Below are 17287 nucleotides of genomic sequence, written 5' to 3' on the forward strand. Positions count from 1 at the left end.
TGAAACCCTAAAGACAACTCGCCTACACTTCTGGCCTTCTTAACACACCGCGCCTTCCACAGTCACCGACTCGGGCTGGCTCTCGGCTACTTTGGCGGCAGCAGCAGTCTCACGACGTATAATCTCTTCCAGCAGACTGACAAACTCTTCCGTTCCCGCCGCACCTGACGCTGCATACTTGTCTTGGAAGACGAAGAATGGCACACCAGTAATTCCCGCCTGTTGCGCACTCTTATACGCATTCCTCACTTCGAGATCGCACTCGTCACTGTGCAGCCAATCAAGCGCCTGTTGTTCGTTCGCAAACATCTTGTGTTTGACACCCAATGAAGCGAGCCATTGTTTGTCGGAAGTGTGGTGTTTGTTGCTGTGGAATCCTTCGAACAGGTCCATGGAAAGTGCGAATTGATTTTGAGGGACTCGACGGCTTGCCCACGAGAGAAGTCGGTGAGCAAGATGAGAGCTGGACATGGGCCCGGAGAAGTCGCTACGGTAGGCATACATGTCAGCAGATAGCAGAAAGCAGAAAGAGCAGTGGTTGGCAGTGAAATATCGGTGTCCTTCGCTCCTTCATGATGTGTTGGGGAAAACGACTACTCACGTTGTCCATCCGATCGTCTTGAACCTCTCAATCATAGCCTTCTCCATCGGTTCGACTCTTTCCGCACCGAATTTACGAGCGAGATGATCTTTTCGTTGTATCGGTTTCTCATCGAGCGTCGGATCAAGTTGGTAAGGGAGGAATCGGATGTTGAATTCGGGGGCGGAGGGGTGAGTAGACTTGTATTTGTCAATAGCTGAAGGAAAATTGATCAGCTACTGCTGTTGCGGATGATGCAAACATGACGATTGACCAGAAACCATACGAGCGTATAAAGGACGGTATGGTGGCTAACGAAGCATGGATGTAGTGTGGCTACCAGGAATGGACTACTCACCCGTTGTGAGCTGTTTCACACCCAGCGGGCAGAAAGGGCAAATAACGTCCGACTAAGCTCGGTCTCGTCAGTGTTTCGAGCTCCGGACAGAAAGGCTGCACGGTTCACCATCCACTCACTGTGACGTCGATCTGGACTGTTTTCAATGACATCCTGCGCAGTAAAGAAGGAAGCATCAACTATTTGATGCTAGAAGGGTGTTTTAGGTGGTTGAGCGATCCGTTGTGATGTTGAGGTGGCAAAGTAAAGTAGATTGGATCTACAGATACAAGTCAGTAATGTTTATCGTTATACAGGACAGGTAGATTGATGTTCGGTTATTGTGAGAGACGACGATGATGATGATGTAAAAATAGCGAAGCGAGTTATGTAAGCTGATAGATCATAAACATTACTCGTAAAGAACAGGGCCAAATGCCCGAAGGTCTTACAAAACATCTCTCTATCTCATCGTGCCAAGATCATCGCACAGACCTTCAACGGCGTCGACGTCGGGCAGAGCGGTCAGACTGATCGGGTCACACACACATACCCCCTCTGACAGGTGCTACTAGTCCACTGTAGTATGCATAAAACCTGTGTAGAGGTGGTCACATCTTGGTTGGGGACGGTCATGATGACTAATGACTGTGAATCCTATAAAACCGGAGGTAAAAATCGACGCGCGATAAGTAGGCGTAATCCGACGGAAGTAATGAGAGGGCATAGCGCTAGCAGAGAACAAAAGGACTTCGGTCATGACCGAGACGGGATGAGAGATTGCATAGACATCAGCAGAGGAAGTGAAACGCTGAACGGTTGGTATCTGTCAGATGATGAGCAGACACAAAGCGTAAGCGTCCCAATGGCAGATGACTTGCCCTCAAAGCACATCGCATACTACAACAGACGCTCCACTACGGAAATCTCCCGGTTGGACTGGCATAATCGTCCAATTGATTGCGTCTCCTCGAAGACCTGCTGAATAATGGAGATGGATTGATTCGTCCCCTCCACGACGATGACGATCCCTCTTATCTTCATCATTGAGCAGAAGAAGGGGAAGATCAATTCCAAGCCTAATCAAAGCGACATGAGAAAGCCTGGAATCCGTAATGTCATTGAGGAAGTCGTCAGTATTCTTTCCCAACCAGAGCTGAGCGATGTGAATATCTCAAAGTCCGAAATGGGAACCCCGAACAAGTCGATTATCTCTCCTTCTTTTACCCCTGACCTTCTCATCGCCTTCAATCTCGGCTTGATCGCCATTCATGCATCCGTACAGCCAAGATAGCATATAAAGCCACTACAACGCACGTACCGCTACTTGCCCCTGTTGTTCTTTTGTTCCACATGTATCACTCTGTTCCTTTGATTATTCGATTTGTTATTTTGGTATCGTTGACCTACTACGCGTATCAAATCTTGCCTCCTTTCCCACTATGGTCTTTGTTGATATATTAGCTGAATGGTAGTTGCTCGTCTACCATTGTGGTCAATCACTCACTCCCCCTCGTTACCATATCAACCAGCTCCCCGACCCATACGACCCATACGACCAATCTGTCATCTATACGTACTGACTGAACTATATAACGCTCATTACTATCTGACGGTCTTTTTTCACAAGCTCATCAACACCTTTCAGCAATCAGAACTGAGTTCGCCTAGTCGATCGTACCGTACATAGCTTAGATTATCTGGTATAATCTAGCATCTTTGATCTCACTTACTCACGCTCTTTGCAACACTCTCAGATTTTCAACACTCCACTAAGAACGACCTCTCTGATACTCTGAATCACATCTGGATATTGACGAGAAACCTCACGATGTTCGCTCCCTCTCATACCTTACCATTGCTTCTCTCTCTTATAACGGCGACTTCCGCCCGTCAAATCACCGTCATCAACTCTTGTGCCTCAACCATCTGGCCAGGACTCTTCACAGCCCCCAGCAGTATCCAACCTTCCCAACCTACAGGGTGGGAACTTGTATCGGGTCAAAAGACCGTTTTTCAAGTTGACGAGAATTGGACTGCGGGGAGGATATGGGCTCGAACGGGTTGTGTGGTCCAAGATGGGACGTTCCAGTGTTTGACGGGGAATTGTGGGTCTGGTGGCGGTGGTGTGGGATTAGGAGGTGATATCACTTGGTAAGTGGGACAACGTGTGGTTCAGTGGGGTACTGGACGTTAGTAGGCTGACCGAAAGTGTTTCTCAGTACCACGACTGATCAGGTCCCTGCCACTCTCGGTGAGTCCACGCTCTATATTGTCGAAGTGGCTCCTGAGAAACGTACACTGACATCGTGCTTCATCTCGCAGCCGAGTTCACGCTCAACTCGACCAGTATCGACAACTACGATATCTCCCTCGTCGACGGTGAGACCCTCCCCTTCTTTTTTGTCGAAGAGTGCACTAACAGTATAAGCCTGCCTTCTCTCCCCTCCCCTACCTTCCCTCTTCCCCTCCTCGACGATATCTTTCCTCCACCCCCTCTTAGGCTTCAACATCCCGCTCAACATCGAAGTTTCTGATAAGAGTTGTACTTCGCCCAAATGTGATCATAACATCAACATGGACTGTCCACCTCTCCTTCGAACCGGTCTTGATAAGAGTGGAAAGAATCTGGGTTGCTTGCAGCCTTGTAATGCTGGCTTTGGTCAAGAGGCGTGGGGCAATCGAGCTTGTTGCACAGGTGGGTCGTCATTCCCCGTCAACAGTCCAGGAGATCTGACTTAGGAGAACTGTACAGGTGCATATGCCGATCCGAACTTGTGTCAATCATGTGGAGTGGACTATTACGATCTGTTCAAGAAGAGCTGTCCTAACACATACGCTGTGAGTGACACGGACTTATCGAGTTCCACGAGGACAAGGAAAGGTGCTGACCGGATCAAATGTGTTCTTTCAGTACGCATACGACGAAAAATCTCATACAGCCCTTTGGACCTGTGCCAGCAATCCAGATTACACGGTCGAATTCTGTCCCTCTGGATCAGACTACGTCGGACCCAAGATCCCTTCGAACAAGTACGTCTCGGCCACAGCGACCTGTGCCAACCTCGCGACCAATTTCACAAGTATGTTCACTGTTGGTCCGAGTCCTACTAAGACTGCATCCATTGGGACGTTGGATGTGGTTGCTACGGTAGCGCCGAACGTGGATGGAGCAGCGGCTGCCGAGATTAGTGCAGGAACAGTGAGCTCGACACCCGTACCAGCGGGAGCAGCGTCTTCATCTTCTTCGACCTATTCGAGTGGTCTAGCTCTTGCCACATCGACAAGTCCAGCGGCTGCGACTACACAGCACGGCGCGATCGGAATTCCCTCTCATTCTGCTCCAGGGTCAGTGACCCTTGATACTGCTCCTCCAGCTGCTGGAGTGCCTACGATCACTGTCCCCACCCCTGTTGTACTCGCTTCTACTACCGGGCCTTCCCCTTACGAACCAGCCGGCACATCCTCACCTGCCTCCGACAATGTGGTCGGTACTACTGCTCCGAGCGCAGACGTCTTGGCTGTGGCCGCGACTACCGCCCCTGGTCCAGCTGCACCGGTCCCAACCACTCCTTCGTCATGCTCTTCGAAAAAGCAAGGAATTCGTAAGAGGTCGGCTGCACGCGGCGGTGATCACGCTCAAAAGAGGAAGGTGAGTTTGATCGAATCACATCGATCCTAGGGATATTTATTGATGATGTCGAACATAGCGATCGAGATTGACGAGGCATTGATTGTCCGTCGAAACACAGATAAGGGAGGATGAACCGACAGTCACCACGCAAAAACGGACAGTTGTACTCCACAATACACGGGAGATGCCCATAGCTTGAGTCAGACTTGTACATATGTACGCTTATTGTGTATTGTGTAGTATGTAGTAGAGTACTGACATTGTCCGAGTTGCCTGTAAAACTATTTCTCATGCATATGGTTGTGCGTGGTGGTATGTAACCCGATCCGGTATCAGGCACACTGCCAGTGCTAAGAAACGCGGGGAAGAGAGAGAGAGAGTCAAAATGGACGAGAAGGGGAAACGCGTCGGATTTGTTATTGTTCATGTCCACCCACTCGTTCGCACAACCACCCTCCTCAATCTTGATCGAACTACTATAAAGCACACATCCCAACGAATCTGGTCCACACTACTGCCTTGATCGAACCATCCTACGCACTTCTGTGCTCCACCTGTGTCGCTAGACGACTGAAGCTCATGCTGGTTTTGTAGACCAGGGAGTCACCTCCGCTTTTTAAACCCATTCGACCCCGTCACCATGTTCAAATCCAAGGCACCCAGTCTCGCTCCCGAAACGGACTATACGAAGAACCTTCGTGAAAACTCATTCTATCGATATGGACACCTCCGTTCACTCGGTCTCACCGGTGAGATCACCGCACTCGCCGTTGATCCTATCCTCTCTCTTTTCGCGGTGGGAACTTCATCTGGCTTAGTTCACGTATATGGTGCTCCGCCTTTCCAATTCACCTTGCCTGTATCGACAATATCATCTTCTGGACCTGCTCAGGCTGTGAAATTCCTCTTCTTCCATCCTGGTCATCATCGTTTGATCATCATCGATGCGGGAAATACCCTCCATACATACTCTTTACAACAAATGACGGATAATCCGAATCCCCTCAATCATCCCCCTTTACCAACAAAAGAAATTTCGTACACACTCTGGGGAACAGTGACGAGCGTAGATCAACCTCTGCCAAGTCATACTCATCTGTTCTTCACGATCAAAGATGGGACAACTTTAACTTGGGATCTGAGCAGAAGAGGGTTGGGCAGTTGGAAGGTTGGGAATTGTTGGCAGGATTATGAGAATAGGATGATCAGAAGTGGTATACCGGGGAGAAGAAAGACCCTAGGCGGGTGAGTACCTTGCACTTACCATCAACACTCAATGGCCAGGCTTTCAAGACCGGTGTGCTGATATTCCCCGCCCCCCTTAGCCCCATGGCCACCTGCATCGCGATTAATCCTCGCGACCTCAACATTCTCCTGATCGGATATGAAGGTGGAGTCGTCGCGTGGGATATACAGAAGAACGAGGTAGCCAAGACATTCGAGATGACTCTTCCTCCGGGCGCACCAGGCGGTGGATCGTATCAAGATGCTGACGGATCACTCTGGACCGAACGTACTCCCTCCGTCACATCCATCGCGTGGCGACCTGACGGTCTTGTCTTCGTTGTCGGACACGCCGACGGATGTATGACCTTCTGGGCGTACTCTGAACCCGACAAACCTCTCATGGTACGAACTATCACCCACGAAGATGTCAACGTCACCGATGCGGAATCGCTGTTTGACGCAGGAGCGCTTCTGAACCAGATTAGGAAGATCGAAAAGGATCAAGATGGGAATATCGTGACGTCTGCTGTGGCGGCAAATCGAGAACCGGTCTACAAGCTCGCCTGGGCCAGCTTTCCCGATCAACTCGCTTTGAAGGCCATAATGGCGGCACAGGGTACCGAAGCAGCTGGAGAACCACTATCAAATGCCACGGTGGACTACGCGGAGCGTGGAGAGACACTCCTGCTGGTACTGGGAGGACAAAGTCCTGGCGAAAAGCCCGGAATCAGTATCCTGCAGTTCCCAGCGTACAAGCCCCCAGTGATGGGACGACGAGGGACTACACCGCAGTCGCCCTCGGAGAGTATGCCCCTGCAGGAGAGGTATGCTTATCGTGATTCGCTCGCACCTACGGGAAGCTCAAACTACCTCACGAAAACGCCACCCGAGGACTTTGTCCTGATTCCTCGTACCAACCCATACTTCAACCTCTGCCATGATCCGATCGCCATCATTGTATCGCTTACGCCCGATCCAAACCTTCCACCGATCAAAGAGCCGACCGCGACTCGTGGTCTCGAAGCGTGGGTCTTCCCACCTCCTCGATCCAACGTCATCCCACCTTCTCCGGGTAGGAAGAACTTTGTTCAACCGGGAGAAGGTGAAAAGATTGTTGCCATGACTCCAGCACCTGTGCTCTCGCCCACACCGGTGACGCCAGGTAGAGCATCTCCTGGTGGTTGGAGATTACCATGGACAGCTGCAGCGCCAACGACGCCAACCACTTCATCCCCCACGTTGAGCGTGCCAACTCCAGGATCGTCTTACGGAGGGAACACGCGACGGCAAGCCAAAATTAGAAGACAGCTCCGACCGCCCTCGGCCATTTGGAGTGGTGGCATGACATTGTTGGGATGCGAATTGGTCGCTTTGACTACACCAATGTTCAAGCGTCTTATCAGCTTCTCGATCGAAAATGCCGGTAACGAGGATGTACCTCGAATACCGCTCCATGGCGGTATGGCAGTGCCCGACTTGCAATCGCACGGTGCACCAGACGTCAAAGTTGCAAAGTTGGAAAGTTACCGAATACTGGTGACCTTCCATGCCGATGCGACTGTCCGATTCTGGGATGCTTCGCCTCATCTTTTGCTCCTGCCCACGCCACTACGATTCGAATACCCCGGTCCGCTCCCGCATCTCACCATCAGCTTGGGGGAGTACCTTAAACATCCCGACGTTGCACACCTTCCGCTTGCTCAACTATGGCAAACCGACAGGACCAAAGTGAAAATCAAATCTGTGCACCTGGCACGTGAAGCGCTCGAATGTGTTATCACAATGGTTAGCGGCGAAGTGATCGTGACCAAGTTTGGGGAGGCCAAAGGGAAAGCACGAGGGGAGGATGATATCGAGGAACTGGATGATGAAGGTGGGGAAAAAGGGGATAGTTATTTCCCGGTCATGCCAGCTCAGGAAGAAGCTGGTGGAAGTGGCGGCAATGGATGGGTGGAAGAAGTCACTGAGATTGGACATTTGGCCAAATGGAAGGTGGACGGATTCAAACCTGTCGCAATCTTTACTCTGAAAAGAGGAGAACCACTATCTTGTGCCGTGTCAGATATCGGTGAGTCATGATCGCTTTCATCCTGAACAGCCAGCTTATCATCCCGTGTGTTAGGTTTCATCGCGGTTGCTTTTGCTAGCAAGTCTCTTGCCATCATCGATATGCGAGGACCGGACGTCATTCTGCGAGAAGGATTCGATGAGGATGGTCTTTTGATGAAGAAGAAGAAGAAAAAGGGGAATGTGCAAAATGTAGTAGGGGAGAGCTCGGTGGTAGGGGCTATGAAATGGGTCGTGGCGGGTATGGGCGCAGGTAGGTGCAAGCGTAACTGCGAGTATGATGGGTTATAAGCTGATAATCGAGTGAAGATGTGACGAATCGACCGCGATTGATCGTCTCTTACGCGAAGGGGTGAGTACTGCACGTGGCCGAAGTAGGATCAAGCTCACGCATCGTCTCATCCCGCAGTATGACGAAGATTTACGTGCTCATCAATGTTCTTGGCGAATGGGTGGTTGAAACGAAACCGCCAACATTCACGAACGAATCCCTCGCTGGCCCGCTCGCATCCTTTGTTCTTGATCCTATAACAGGTAGCGAGCTCAACGCCTCGTCTGAATCTCTGCAAGCGGCGATGCGGGACATGGCTGCTGCTGAACATCAGCACGGCAAAGGCAAAGACGTCCCGACACATTGTCTCTGGATTGCGGCGAGCAGGAAGTCCATTAGGTGTGCGGTCAACTTCAATGGGGAGAGAGTGGCAAAGGTGGAACTGGAAGAAGAGGAGTTGTCGGATGTCTTCTACGTGACAAGACATGGTGAGTTTTCGTGTGCTTCAACGGACAGGCGTTCAAATGCTGATACTGAAATGCGATGAATAGGCCAGAAGGTCCTTGTTGCTGTCACGACGACTGGAACGGCCATGTTCTATTCAGTGCCTTTCCTGCAGTACATCACACGGTTAGATCTGTTCTTCGGTTTGCAGGGGTATGTCTGCGTCATTAGCTCCGTACGATTAGGAAAGTGCTAATTTGAGGTATCCTCTAGTCGACCCATCGGGAGACTTTCCATCGATGATAGATCGGGCGACTTTATCGAGTATTCAGGACCACTGGACATCAACATCCGGACCTTCTTCCATTTCAGAAAACCATATCCACCCCGAGTAGACCCCTGCGCGGTGAAGAAGTTTGTACCGCCGCAACCTACGCCCTTGACGGCGAGTACGATGGTGGGAGCTTGGATCTGGGGAGGAGCGCCTTTGACAGGTGTCCAGCTCGATGCGCTGCGTGAGTTTCTCTGTTGTCTCACACGGATGATGAGACCGGTGGCTGACGAAAAGAGATGTAGTTGGAGGACCAAGTAGACCCCCACCACCCAAAGTGCCGCCTCCTCCACCTAAGCCTCTCATATCTTGGGGTAAACCGCCAGATGAGCCTGAAAAGGTTGTGCCTTCTGCAGCGAATGTGGCACCGAAACGAACAGCTGTGCACAAACAGAAAGCACCGGTGAGAGACGCAAGGGAGCGTGACGATGTGTGAGTATTTCATTTCTTGTAGTCCTCTGAAGTGTATGTTGTCCCTGACATGCTGCGTGGACAGATATTCTGAGATGACGAATACTGCTGCGTTACGAGGAGACTACTTGGATACCTTGGGTGATTCTCTGAACAACGTCTCGGCCTCTGCTTCCCAGTACTTGAGTCAGGCGAAGAACACAGCGGTAGGTGGCGTGATATACTCCAAGAGACATGGGCTGACGATGCTTTGCACAGATGAAAGAGGCTGCGAAGAGTACGGCGAGAGGAGTGTTCGGAAAGTTGTTGTAGGATACATCAATTTGAGGACAGACGATCTGAGGTTTGCAGATCGGGGAACGTTGCACACCATGTACCGCTGAGCGGACATGCGTGCCGTTGATCAGGAGTGAATATGACCTATGTGTTGTAAAATAGACCTACACTATGCATCTATAACGCTAAAATCGGACGGGATGTAATGGGTGACGTAAATAAAGAAAATCATGTCTCCGGCGCGTGAGGTGACTTGTTGCGCTGTGTCATGATGTCTCGCTGCGCGCAAAGTCAAGTCGGCTTCTTCCAACTCTTTCGTTGTTATCTTTTTCTCGACCCACCACGCATCGCATCTCTCTTGACCCTTCACCATGATGCTCTCGCCAGCTTCGGTGCTCACCCTCGCTGTGGCGAGTACGACGCTTCTTCCCTCATTGACGACTGCGTTCTACTTGCCCGGTACTGCGCCTCGCGACTATCTCGCTGGGGAGAACATTGATGTGTTCGTCAACACCTTGACACCCATGCTCAACTCGAAGCTCCACTCTCTCATCTCATATGACTATTACGACTCTCGATTCCATTTCTGTGCGCCGGAAGGAGGAGCGGAGAAACAACCCGAATCATTGGGTTCAATCCTCTTTGGTGATCGTATCCTTTCTTCGCCATACGAAATCAAGATGATGGAGAATTCGACCTGTCAGCTCTTATGTCAGAGCAGTGTACCGAAGGAAGATGCGAAATTCATCAATGATAGGATCAAGGAGGATTACGGATTGAATTTCATCATTGATGGATTACCTTCTTCGGAGATGATGAGGGATAGTAAGACGCAAGAGATCTTCCTAGATGCTCAAGGGTTCAACCTCGGAGACGACGAGACGACACCCGATCAACCGGCCTTGAATAACCATTACGACATTTTCATCCAATATCATGCTCGGGACGAAAGACATTTCCGTGTCGTAGGCGTATTGGTCTATCCTCGAACTGTCAGTTCGATGGTTGCCGGATCGACTGAACCGGATTGTTTTAATGGTAAATCGTTACATCTGTCCGAAGCTACGAATAACGAATTCTTCTACACCTATTCGGTCTCTTTCCTCGAATCTGATATTCCATGGGGATTACGTTGGGACGCTTATCTCCATGTTTTCGATCCGAAAATCCACTGGTTCAGTCTGATCAACTCGCTCGTCATCGTCGGTTTCTTGGTGTTCATGGTCGCAATGATCCTCTATCGAACCATTTCGAAAGATATCTCGAGATACAACGCTGTCGATCTGTCAGACGAAGTTCAAGAAGATTACGGATGGAAATTGGTCCATGGAGAAGTGTTTAGATTGCCACCTAGACCTATGTTGTTGTCCGTCATGGTCGGTAACGGAACGCATCTCGTCATGATGTGTATCGTCACACTCGTCTTTGCTCTATTCGGCTTCCTTTCACCTTCCAACAGAGGTTCGCTCGCCACAGTCCTTCTGATATGTTGGACTTTCTTCGGTTGCGTATCAGGATACGGTTCCGCTCGAACTTACGCGACATTAGGTGGAGAATCATGGAAACCGAACCTCGTTCTCACGGCAATTCTATTCCCCCTCGTTGTCTTCTCCGTTATCGGTCTACTCAACTTGTTCTTAATCGCCGCGTCAGCATCCGGTGCTGTCCCATTCGGAACCATCCTCGCCATCTTGCTACTATGGTTCCTCATTTCCGCCCCATTATCGGTTGCCGGTTATTTCTACGGTATGAAACATGGAGCATTCACCAACCCGGTCCGAGTATCTTCTATCCCGAGGCAAATCCCACCCAAACCATGGTACTTGAAAACATGGCAAGCAGCCATCCTCGGTGGTATATTACCTTTCGGAGCGGCATTCGTCGAATTGTATTTCGTACTTTCTAGCTTATTTGGAAATCGAGCATATTACGCCTTCGGTTTCTTATTCCTCACTTTTACAGTGGTCGCTCTTACGACGGCGACGGTCACGGTGTTATTTGTCTATTTCATACTTTGCGCAGAGGAATATAGATGGCATTGGAGAGCGTTCTTGATTGGTGGAGGATCAGCTTTCTGGGTATTCGTATATGGTGTTTGGTATTGGGCTTCGAGGTTGAGCTTGGATAGCTTCACAAGTGTCGTCCTCTACTTTGGTTATCTGTGAGTGCGATTCTCAGCCATCACACCTACTTTCCTCGTTTCGTTACCCACAATCAACCGAGGCAGGGAGAAATCGTACCACGAAGCGTGCTCGCTGACATACCCACGCCACGCAGGTTCCTCTTCGCTCTTCTCGACTTCTTGGTCGGCGGATCAATAGGGTACATCGCCACTTATTTCGCTATAAGGCGGCTTTACGCTTCGATCAGAGTGGATTGAGTGAACGCACCATGGAAGAAGAACAGGATCATGACATTTACGATATATCCAGCAGAAACAGACAAGGAGTTCGACCACCAGTACCATAGAAATCCCAGGTATCTTACAACACATGCATACTGTACATTCATATTCAGACCCGAGGTGCGGATATTGCACAGCTACAACGATTGACGATACGTTGTTAACGAGGTAAAGCGGTGCAATGTTCCATACGTGGGCAACGCGCCTGGGTTGCGAAAGGCTCCAGAACTGCTTCCGCCTCGTGGACTAAAATTGGACATACAACAAACATGCATATGTAATACACGACCTCAAGCAAGATGCAAAGAGATCTGTCTGTCTGCTCTTTCCTATATAATGGAAACAATACCTAATCTATATACATTTTCAATTTATGTTTCGTAAAAACAAACGCAATGTATCATGTCCGTGTTCGTGACATACAAGTACAAGCTCTAATTTCGTTCCGGCGCAGTGGCTCACTTGGATCCGCTCTGCGCCTTGGAGTCGCGATATTGTTTACCGTAAGCGGCAATTTCAGCGTCGTAGAGGACGGTCACTTTCTCAGCGGGAGGGTGAGCGGCGAGCTGTGCGATAGCATCTCCAACGCTGCGCAATGGGTCAGAGGTCTCTCAACAACGTAGACCATGCAGTAGTATAACTCACTCATATGCCTCCGATGAGAATTTGCCCAAGAATCGGAAGACAGATTGAGCAGCACCTTCGATGACGCGCTTCTCCGGTCTGTGTCATCCAATTAGCTTTGTTGAGGCACGATAAGACTTCTATCAAGTGCACTACGTACCTCTGACCAAGAAGGAAGCCAGGTCGAAGAATGACGACGTGACTGAAACCCATCCCCTTGATGTCCTCCTCCAACTGCCCCTTGATCTTGAGGTAGAACGAATAAGAAGTGGCATTAGCACCACTTGAAGACACAAGGATCGCCTGTAGGAACAGAAACAAAGTCAGGATTTACTCCACTGAACACAAGTCAGGCCACTTACCGTTTCCGCTCCATCCTTTCTAGCTCTAGCGGCAAGATCTCTGTTCAAGTCGAGGTCGATCTTCTCCTGTTGAGCGGTACCTCCGGCCTTGGCCCTCGTTGTACCAAGACACGAGACGTACACCCCACCGGGTTTAGCGATATTCTGCTCGCCCTTTGGTGCCTCGAAAAGATCATCGTACAATCGAGTGGTGAGTTTGTTGGTCGCACCGGGGGTTTCGGCGACAGCTCGACGAGCGAGGACGGTCAAGTCGAACGGATGAGGTGAAGTGAGAATCGACTTGAGCGAGAAGGAACCGGTCAGACCGGTAGCTCCGGCGAGAGTGATAGCGGTAGAAGTGGCCATGTTAGTTATCTGAGGTTGATGATTCGGATTCGGATTCGGATAAGATCTCCTTGTTGAGGATCTCGGTGGTCAAGGTAGGAGGCGATCGAGGGACTCGGTGCTGAGATATAGAGAGGTGGAGCGTACGAGCGATCGCTGTAGCGAAGAGAGAGGTCTCAGCATATGGTTCTCGCGAAGGCAATATTACCCGGAATAAGCAGGAGACAAGTCTTAATGTCCGTCGGGCAAACGACGAGAACGGTGGGAAATCAAATGATGAAATGTTGTTGATGAAGGAGTTACTCACCGTAGGCGATGATGTCAAGAACGATGGCGAAGCAGAAGGGTGCAAAGAGGAGGAATGCTGCCAAGCGACAAGCAAATGGGAACTGTGAGAGGTAGGGCGGAACCAGGGGGTAAAGCGGAAGAAGTGTTGTTAGTATAACTGTTATCTCACACGCAGAATGATCGCCGGACAATGACGATAACGAGGTAGGTGTGGTGGACATGTGTGTATCGACAATACTCACGTATGAGAGAGGACCTGGTAACTCTGGTTGAATGTACTCCAACATACGCGATTGGGGGTGTATAGAGGAGAGTGATGAGCTGCAAATGGTGGATGAGAAGTAACGATGAGAAGATGAGAGAGTGAGAAGATGGATTATATATTTGCATTTGCATGCTCGTGGTGCTTCCGCACTGTGAGAAATGAAATGACGGTTTGTAACCTTGTTGTGCTTTCCCACGCTCGTCTTTCTGGGCCCTTTTTAACTCTGTTCGGAGATATTCGGACCCCTCGATCGCATTTAGGTTTCGTTCTCATTCCCACGAACTCCTCATGCCAGCATGTAGAGATGGATGCGCAAGCCTTACCAAGCTCGATCACGCCATCAAGGAAGTACCTGTCTCTGTTTGTTGCAGGGCAGGGCAGCCCAATCGATGGACATGTGAGGATCATGCTGTTCACATGTTAAACCCCTTCCTGTATCTGGTCTGCACTCAGCGTGGCACTTGATTGTGGCAAACGAATGAAAGTTGACATGACTACGTATTCTACCCGAACTATGCACGATTATCGACCTACACTCGGAAGGACGAGCTCGCCCCAGTCCTTTCCTCTTCGGCCCACCGCTTCACGTCATCCGCTGTGGCAGGACCTTTCCCTTTCCAATTCGGGTCATCCTCACGTCGCGTATAGGCTGCAGGTGGCGCGATAGTCTCGAGATGCAGGTCATCTATAGGTTGTGGTCCAGCTTCGGGTTGTCGGTCACTTCTGAGTTGTGATGGAGATGATGCATTGAACTCTGTCAGAGGAATCTCTTCCAGGTCTTTGTGGCGACGATGCCTTGGTCTTGAAGCGGGAATGTTCTGTGCACCAAGGTCATCGCAAGGATGATAGCTCGGTTGTGAAGTGGAAGTGTCCGATGTACCTTCGGTGGCCCGACGACGGCTTGACGGTGAAGCAGAAGTGACCTGTGTATTCTTCCCCTTGGATTTACTTGTTAGCCATCCGATGAATCCACCAGTGGAGGTCTTGTTGGAAGAACGGCCCGTACTCTTACGTCTCTTGCCCTGAGAAAGTATCTCCTCTAGTAAATACATTCTACAAAGAGTCGTGCGGTAGATGAACTCGTTTCTGGGTTCAGATTTCATTCTTTCATGTGGTACCCACAGATCGGGGTACTGAGCTGGATCGCTGTCATGGGCTGTCTTCCAAGTCGAACAAAACGTACGGATCAGGTCGTTCACGACAGTCCTGTAAAGTTCTGACCCGCCCAAGTTCGGATGGGCCGCTTTTTCGGCTTTCTTTGATATGTCGAATTTCATTTGAAGGTATTGAGACGCAGTGTTGGAATCGATTCTTGCTGTTAAATCGAGCATGTCAGCTTCCATCAAGATGTCAAGATGCCTCTGTATACTGTTTTCGCCACCTCTATAGGCGTGCGATAGTGACAAGCTAGACGATGATCAAGGCCGCAGGAGCCAGCATTACTCACTGTTGTCGTCTTCATATGGTCTCCAGCTCATTTTGTGTGGCTTCAAACCTATAGTGGTGGGATATGGGATGATTGCGGGTGGCGGATGTGACTGAGGAACGGGGGTGTCCAAGGATTCGTGAAGCGGACTATGTCTATGTTCCAAACCTATCCTTTTCTCACCTCGATCGTCCTCGCTTTTATCTATCCTTTGTCGCGATGAAACTCGATCACGGACCATACTGCGGACCACCTTATGGCGTACACAAGAGGGAGCTCTGGGACAGAGATGATCCAATGGAGCGTCGACTGACAAAGGGTCAAGCTGCCATTTCTGCTTACTCTCCCTGTGTCATATCTTCCTCGCACGCCTTGCGACACCCCTGCCACTAGTATGCACCGTTGTCACGAGCTCCATGTGGTCATGCTGTGGGACGGGATGGTCCTCCATATCCGTTCACGATCCGAAGCTTTTCTAGACTCGATGGTGGAAATATGACGTGCGCTATATCTGACACAGTTCAGTCGGGTCTCATCTTCGAAATGAGGCTTACTGTAGAGTAACCAAATATATATGCTAGTTGCCATGCTATACATATTTTGAGGTTACACCGAGCTGCGTTGATACAATGTGCACTCTTTCGTCAGGTTTGGCAGCTCGGATGAGAGGAACAAGTGCTTTGGTCTCATTGCCAAGTCCGTGTCACTCGCTTCCCGTGTGTCCGAGTGATACTAGAGCTTGGAACTTTGTCTGTGGGAGTCGAACTCGGGCCTAGTATGTTCATGGTAGACAGGGAAGGGCAAGCTGCACCAACACTAAGCACGCTATGAAGGAATCAACCTGTGGTGAACCATGTCTACAGGCGATTTGATGAACATTTAGGGAGTGTGCCACACTCATGCTTCCATACAGGCACCAGGTCTCAATTGAGCGATCGTACCATGTTCACTTGCATGCTACGTACGAACACTATGCTCACGCTCCTTCCCCGTGCTGCTCTTCTTCTGCGATCCACCCATCTACCTGCTCCTGTGTCGCTATCCCCTTTCCTTTCCAGCTCGGGTCGTCCCAACGAGGAGTACTTCTCCCTTTGCCTTTGGATTCATAGCTTGACTGGGTATCAGTTGTCTCCGACGTACCTCCTGTACCCGTCAACCGCTGGAGCAATCCAACCGCAAAACCAATGTATATTTTTGGAGAGTCACGGTGGTCAAAGCTGAAGTCGACATCGGAATAATCGCCGCTCAACAATACTCGGCAAGTGTGCTGATCTGTGGTTTCCCCTTTCACCATGCCAATAGGGACGCGTAAATGGGAGTATTCGGCCGGATTCTTGTCATGCGCCTTCCACCAGGTAGGACAGCAGTATCTTGTCGTTGCCTCAGTGACTCTCCGTCTCCGATCAGATCTGGTCAAGCTTCGGTCCCGAGAGAAGTGTTCTGTCAGCTCCTTCTTCTTTTGATCAATCAGCGTTCGAGCTTCTGCCCGCGTCATACTGGTACCAGTAGCTAGTTTGAGCTTTATTAGATGGGTCACTCGCTCTGATGAACACACAATCTGCGGAGTAGAAATGGACCGAGTGGACCACGCTCTCGGGATCGTCACTTACAGAAGTCGCTGTCGTCTGTTTTGTTCATATCCGGATCGTTCATTGCTAATTGCGAGGTCTGACAAGCAAGCTCAATTGATAAGCTGTTACGCGATGATTGTTCTGTGAGGAGAGTACATAAGGAGTGGCAAAGTCGGTGTTGAGTACTACGCCCCCTCCCTTATGTCTATTTCGAGCTCGTAGGGCGGACGTCCGTGCAATGGCGCTACTCACAGCCTGCTCTCCCTTTTGATATGCAGCACATCGAACAAAGGACCATGAAACGAGTTCTAATTTGGTCCTACCCGGAAGACTTTCACAGGGGAGACACTTACAGGGGCTGCTGTGAAAAGAACTCGGCCTTCCAATCGGTTCTATGCCGTTTTACCATTTATCACGCCATTCAGCTCGCCTGTGGACCACGCAT

The 17287-nt window shown here is 50.2% G+C and overlaps 8 protein-coding genes across 8 annotated transcripts; 3 read left to right on the forward strand and 5 right to left on the reverse strand.

The window, feature by feature from the left end:
* Positions 1-39: 39 nt before the first annotated feature.
* On the reverse strand, positions 40-1090 carry CI109_104526 (uncharacterized protein; the record flags this gene model as incomplete). The annotated part of the gene is made up of 4 exons (XM_032006712.1): positions 40-487; positions 602-797; positions 939-990; positions 1058-1090. The coding sequence occupies 4 exons, from the start codon at positions 1088-1090 to the stop codon at positions 40-42; spliced, it is 729 nt and encodes a 242-aa protein (XP_031859075.1).
* Positions 1091-1817: 727 nt separating this feature from the next.
* Positions 1818-2272, reverse strand: CI109_104527 (uncharacterized protein; the record flags this gene model as incomplete). Its single annotated transcript, XM_065967516.1, has 2 exons — positions 1818-1996; positions 2239-2272. The coding sequence occupies 2 exons, from the start codon at positions 2270-2272 to the stop codon at positions 1818-1820; spliced, it is 213 nt and encodes a 70-aa protein (XP_065823588.1).
* A 476-nt stretch (positions 2273-2748) lies between these two features.
* On the forward strand, positions 2749-4651 carry CI109_104528 (uncharacterized protein; the record flags this gene model as incomplete). The annotated part of the gene is made up of 7 exons (XM_032006711.1): positions 2749-3071; positions 3140-3171; positions 3243-3299; positions 3421-3615; positions 3673-3758; positions 3832-4569; positions 4628-4651. The coding sequence occupies 7 exons, from the start codon at positions 2749-2751 to the stop codon at positions 4649-4651; spliced, it is 1455 nt and encodes a 484-aa protein (XP_031859074.1).
* A 540-nt stretch (positions 4652-5191) lies between these two features.
* Positions 5192-9614, forward strand: CI109_104529 (uncharacterized protein; the record flags this gene model as incomplete). The annotated part of the gene is made up of 10 exons (XM_032006710.1): positions 5192-5796; positions 5877-7846; positions 7901-8098; positions 8155-8197; positions 8255-8604; positions 8668-8773; positions 8834-9075; positions 9137-9323; positions 9388-9508; positions 9561-9614. The coding sequence occupies 10 exons, from the start codon at positions 5192-5194 to the stop codon at positions 9612-9614; spliced, it is 3876 nt and encodes a 1291-aa protein (XP_031859073.1).
* Positions 9615-9949: 335 nt separating this feature from the next.
* CI109_104530 (uncharacterized protein) lies at positions 9950-11958 on the forward strand (the record flags this gene model as incomplete). The annotated part of the gene is made up of 2 exons (XM_032006709.1): positions 9950-11739; positions 11856-11958. The coding sequence occupies 2 exons, from the start codon at positions 9950-9952 to the stop codon at positions 11956-11958; spliced, it is 1893 nt and encodes a 630-aa protein (XP_031859072.1).
* A 482-nt stretch (positions 11959-12440) lies between these two features.
* CI109_104531 (uncharacterized protein) lies at positions 12441-13313 on the reverse strand (the record flags this gene model as incomplete). The annotated part of the gene is made up of 4 exons (XM_032006708.1): positions 12441-12570; positions 12628-12705; positions 12767-12909; positions 12969-13313. The coding sequence occupies 4 exons, from the start codon at positions 13311-13313 to the stop codon at positions 12441-12443; spliced, it is 696 nt and encodes a 231-aa protein (XP_031859071.1).
* A 1062-nt stretch (positions 13314-14375) lies between these two features.
* CI109_104532 (uncharacterized protein) lies at positions 14376-15512 on the reverse strand (the record flags this gene model as incomplete). The annotated part of the gene is made up of 3 exons (XM_032006707.2): positions 14376-14898; positions 14968-15160; positions 15293-15512. The coding sequence occupies 3 exons, from the start codon at positions 15510-15512 to the stop codon at positions 14376-14378; spliced, it is 936 nt and encodes a 311-aa protein (XP_031859070.2).
* A 735-nt stretch (positions 15513-16247) lies between these two features.
* CI109_104533 (uncharacterized protein) lies at positions 16248-16766 on the reverse strand (the record flags this gene model as incomplete). The annotated part of the gene is made up of 1 exon (XM_065967517.1): positions 16248-16766. The coding sequence occupies one exon, from the start codon at positions 16764-16766 to the stop codon at positions 16248-16250; it is 519 nt and encodes a 172-aa protein (XP_065823589.1).
* Between the last annotated feature and the right edge of the window lie 521 nt (positions 16767-17287).

This window comes from Kwoniella shandongensis, chromosome 8 (genome assembly GCF_008629635.2).
Source record: "Kwoniella shandongensis chromosome 8, complete sequence".
Classification (NCBI taxonomy): domain Eukaryota; kingdom Fungi; phylum Basidiomycota; class Tremellomycetes; order Tremellales; family Cryptococcaceae; genus Kwoniella; species Kwoniella shandongensis.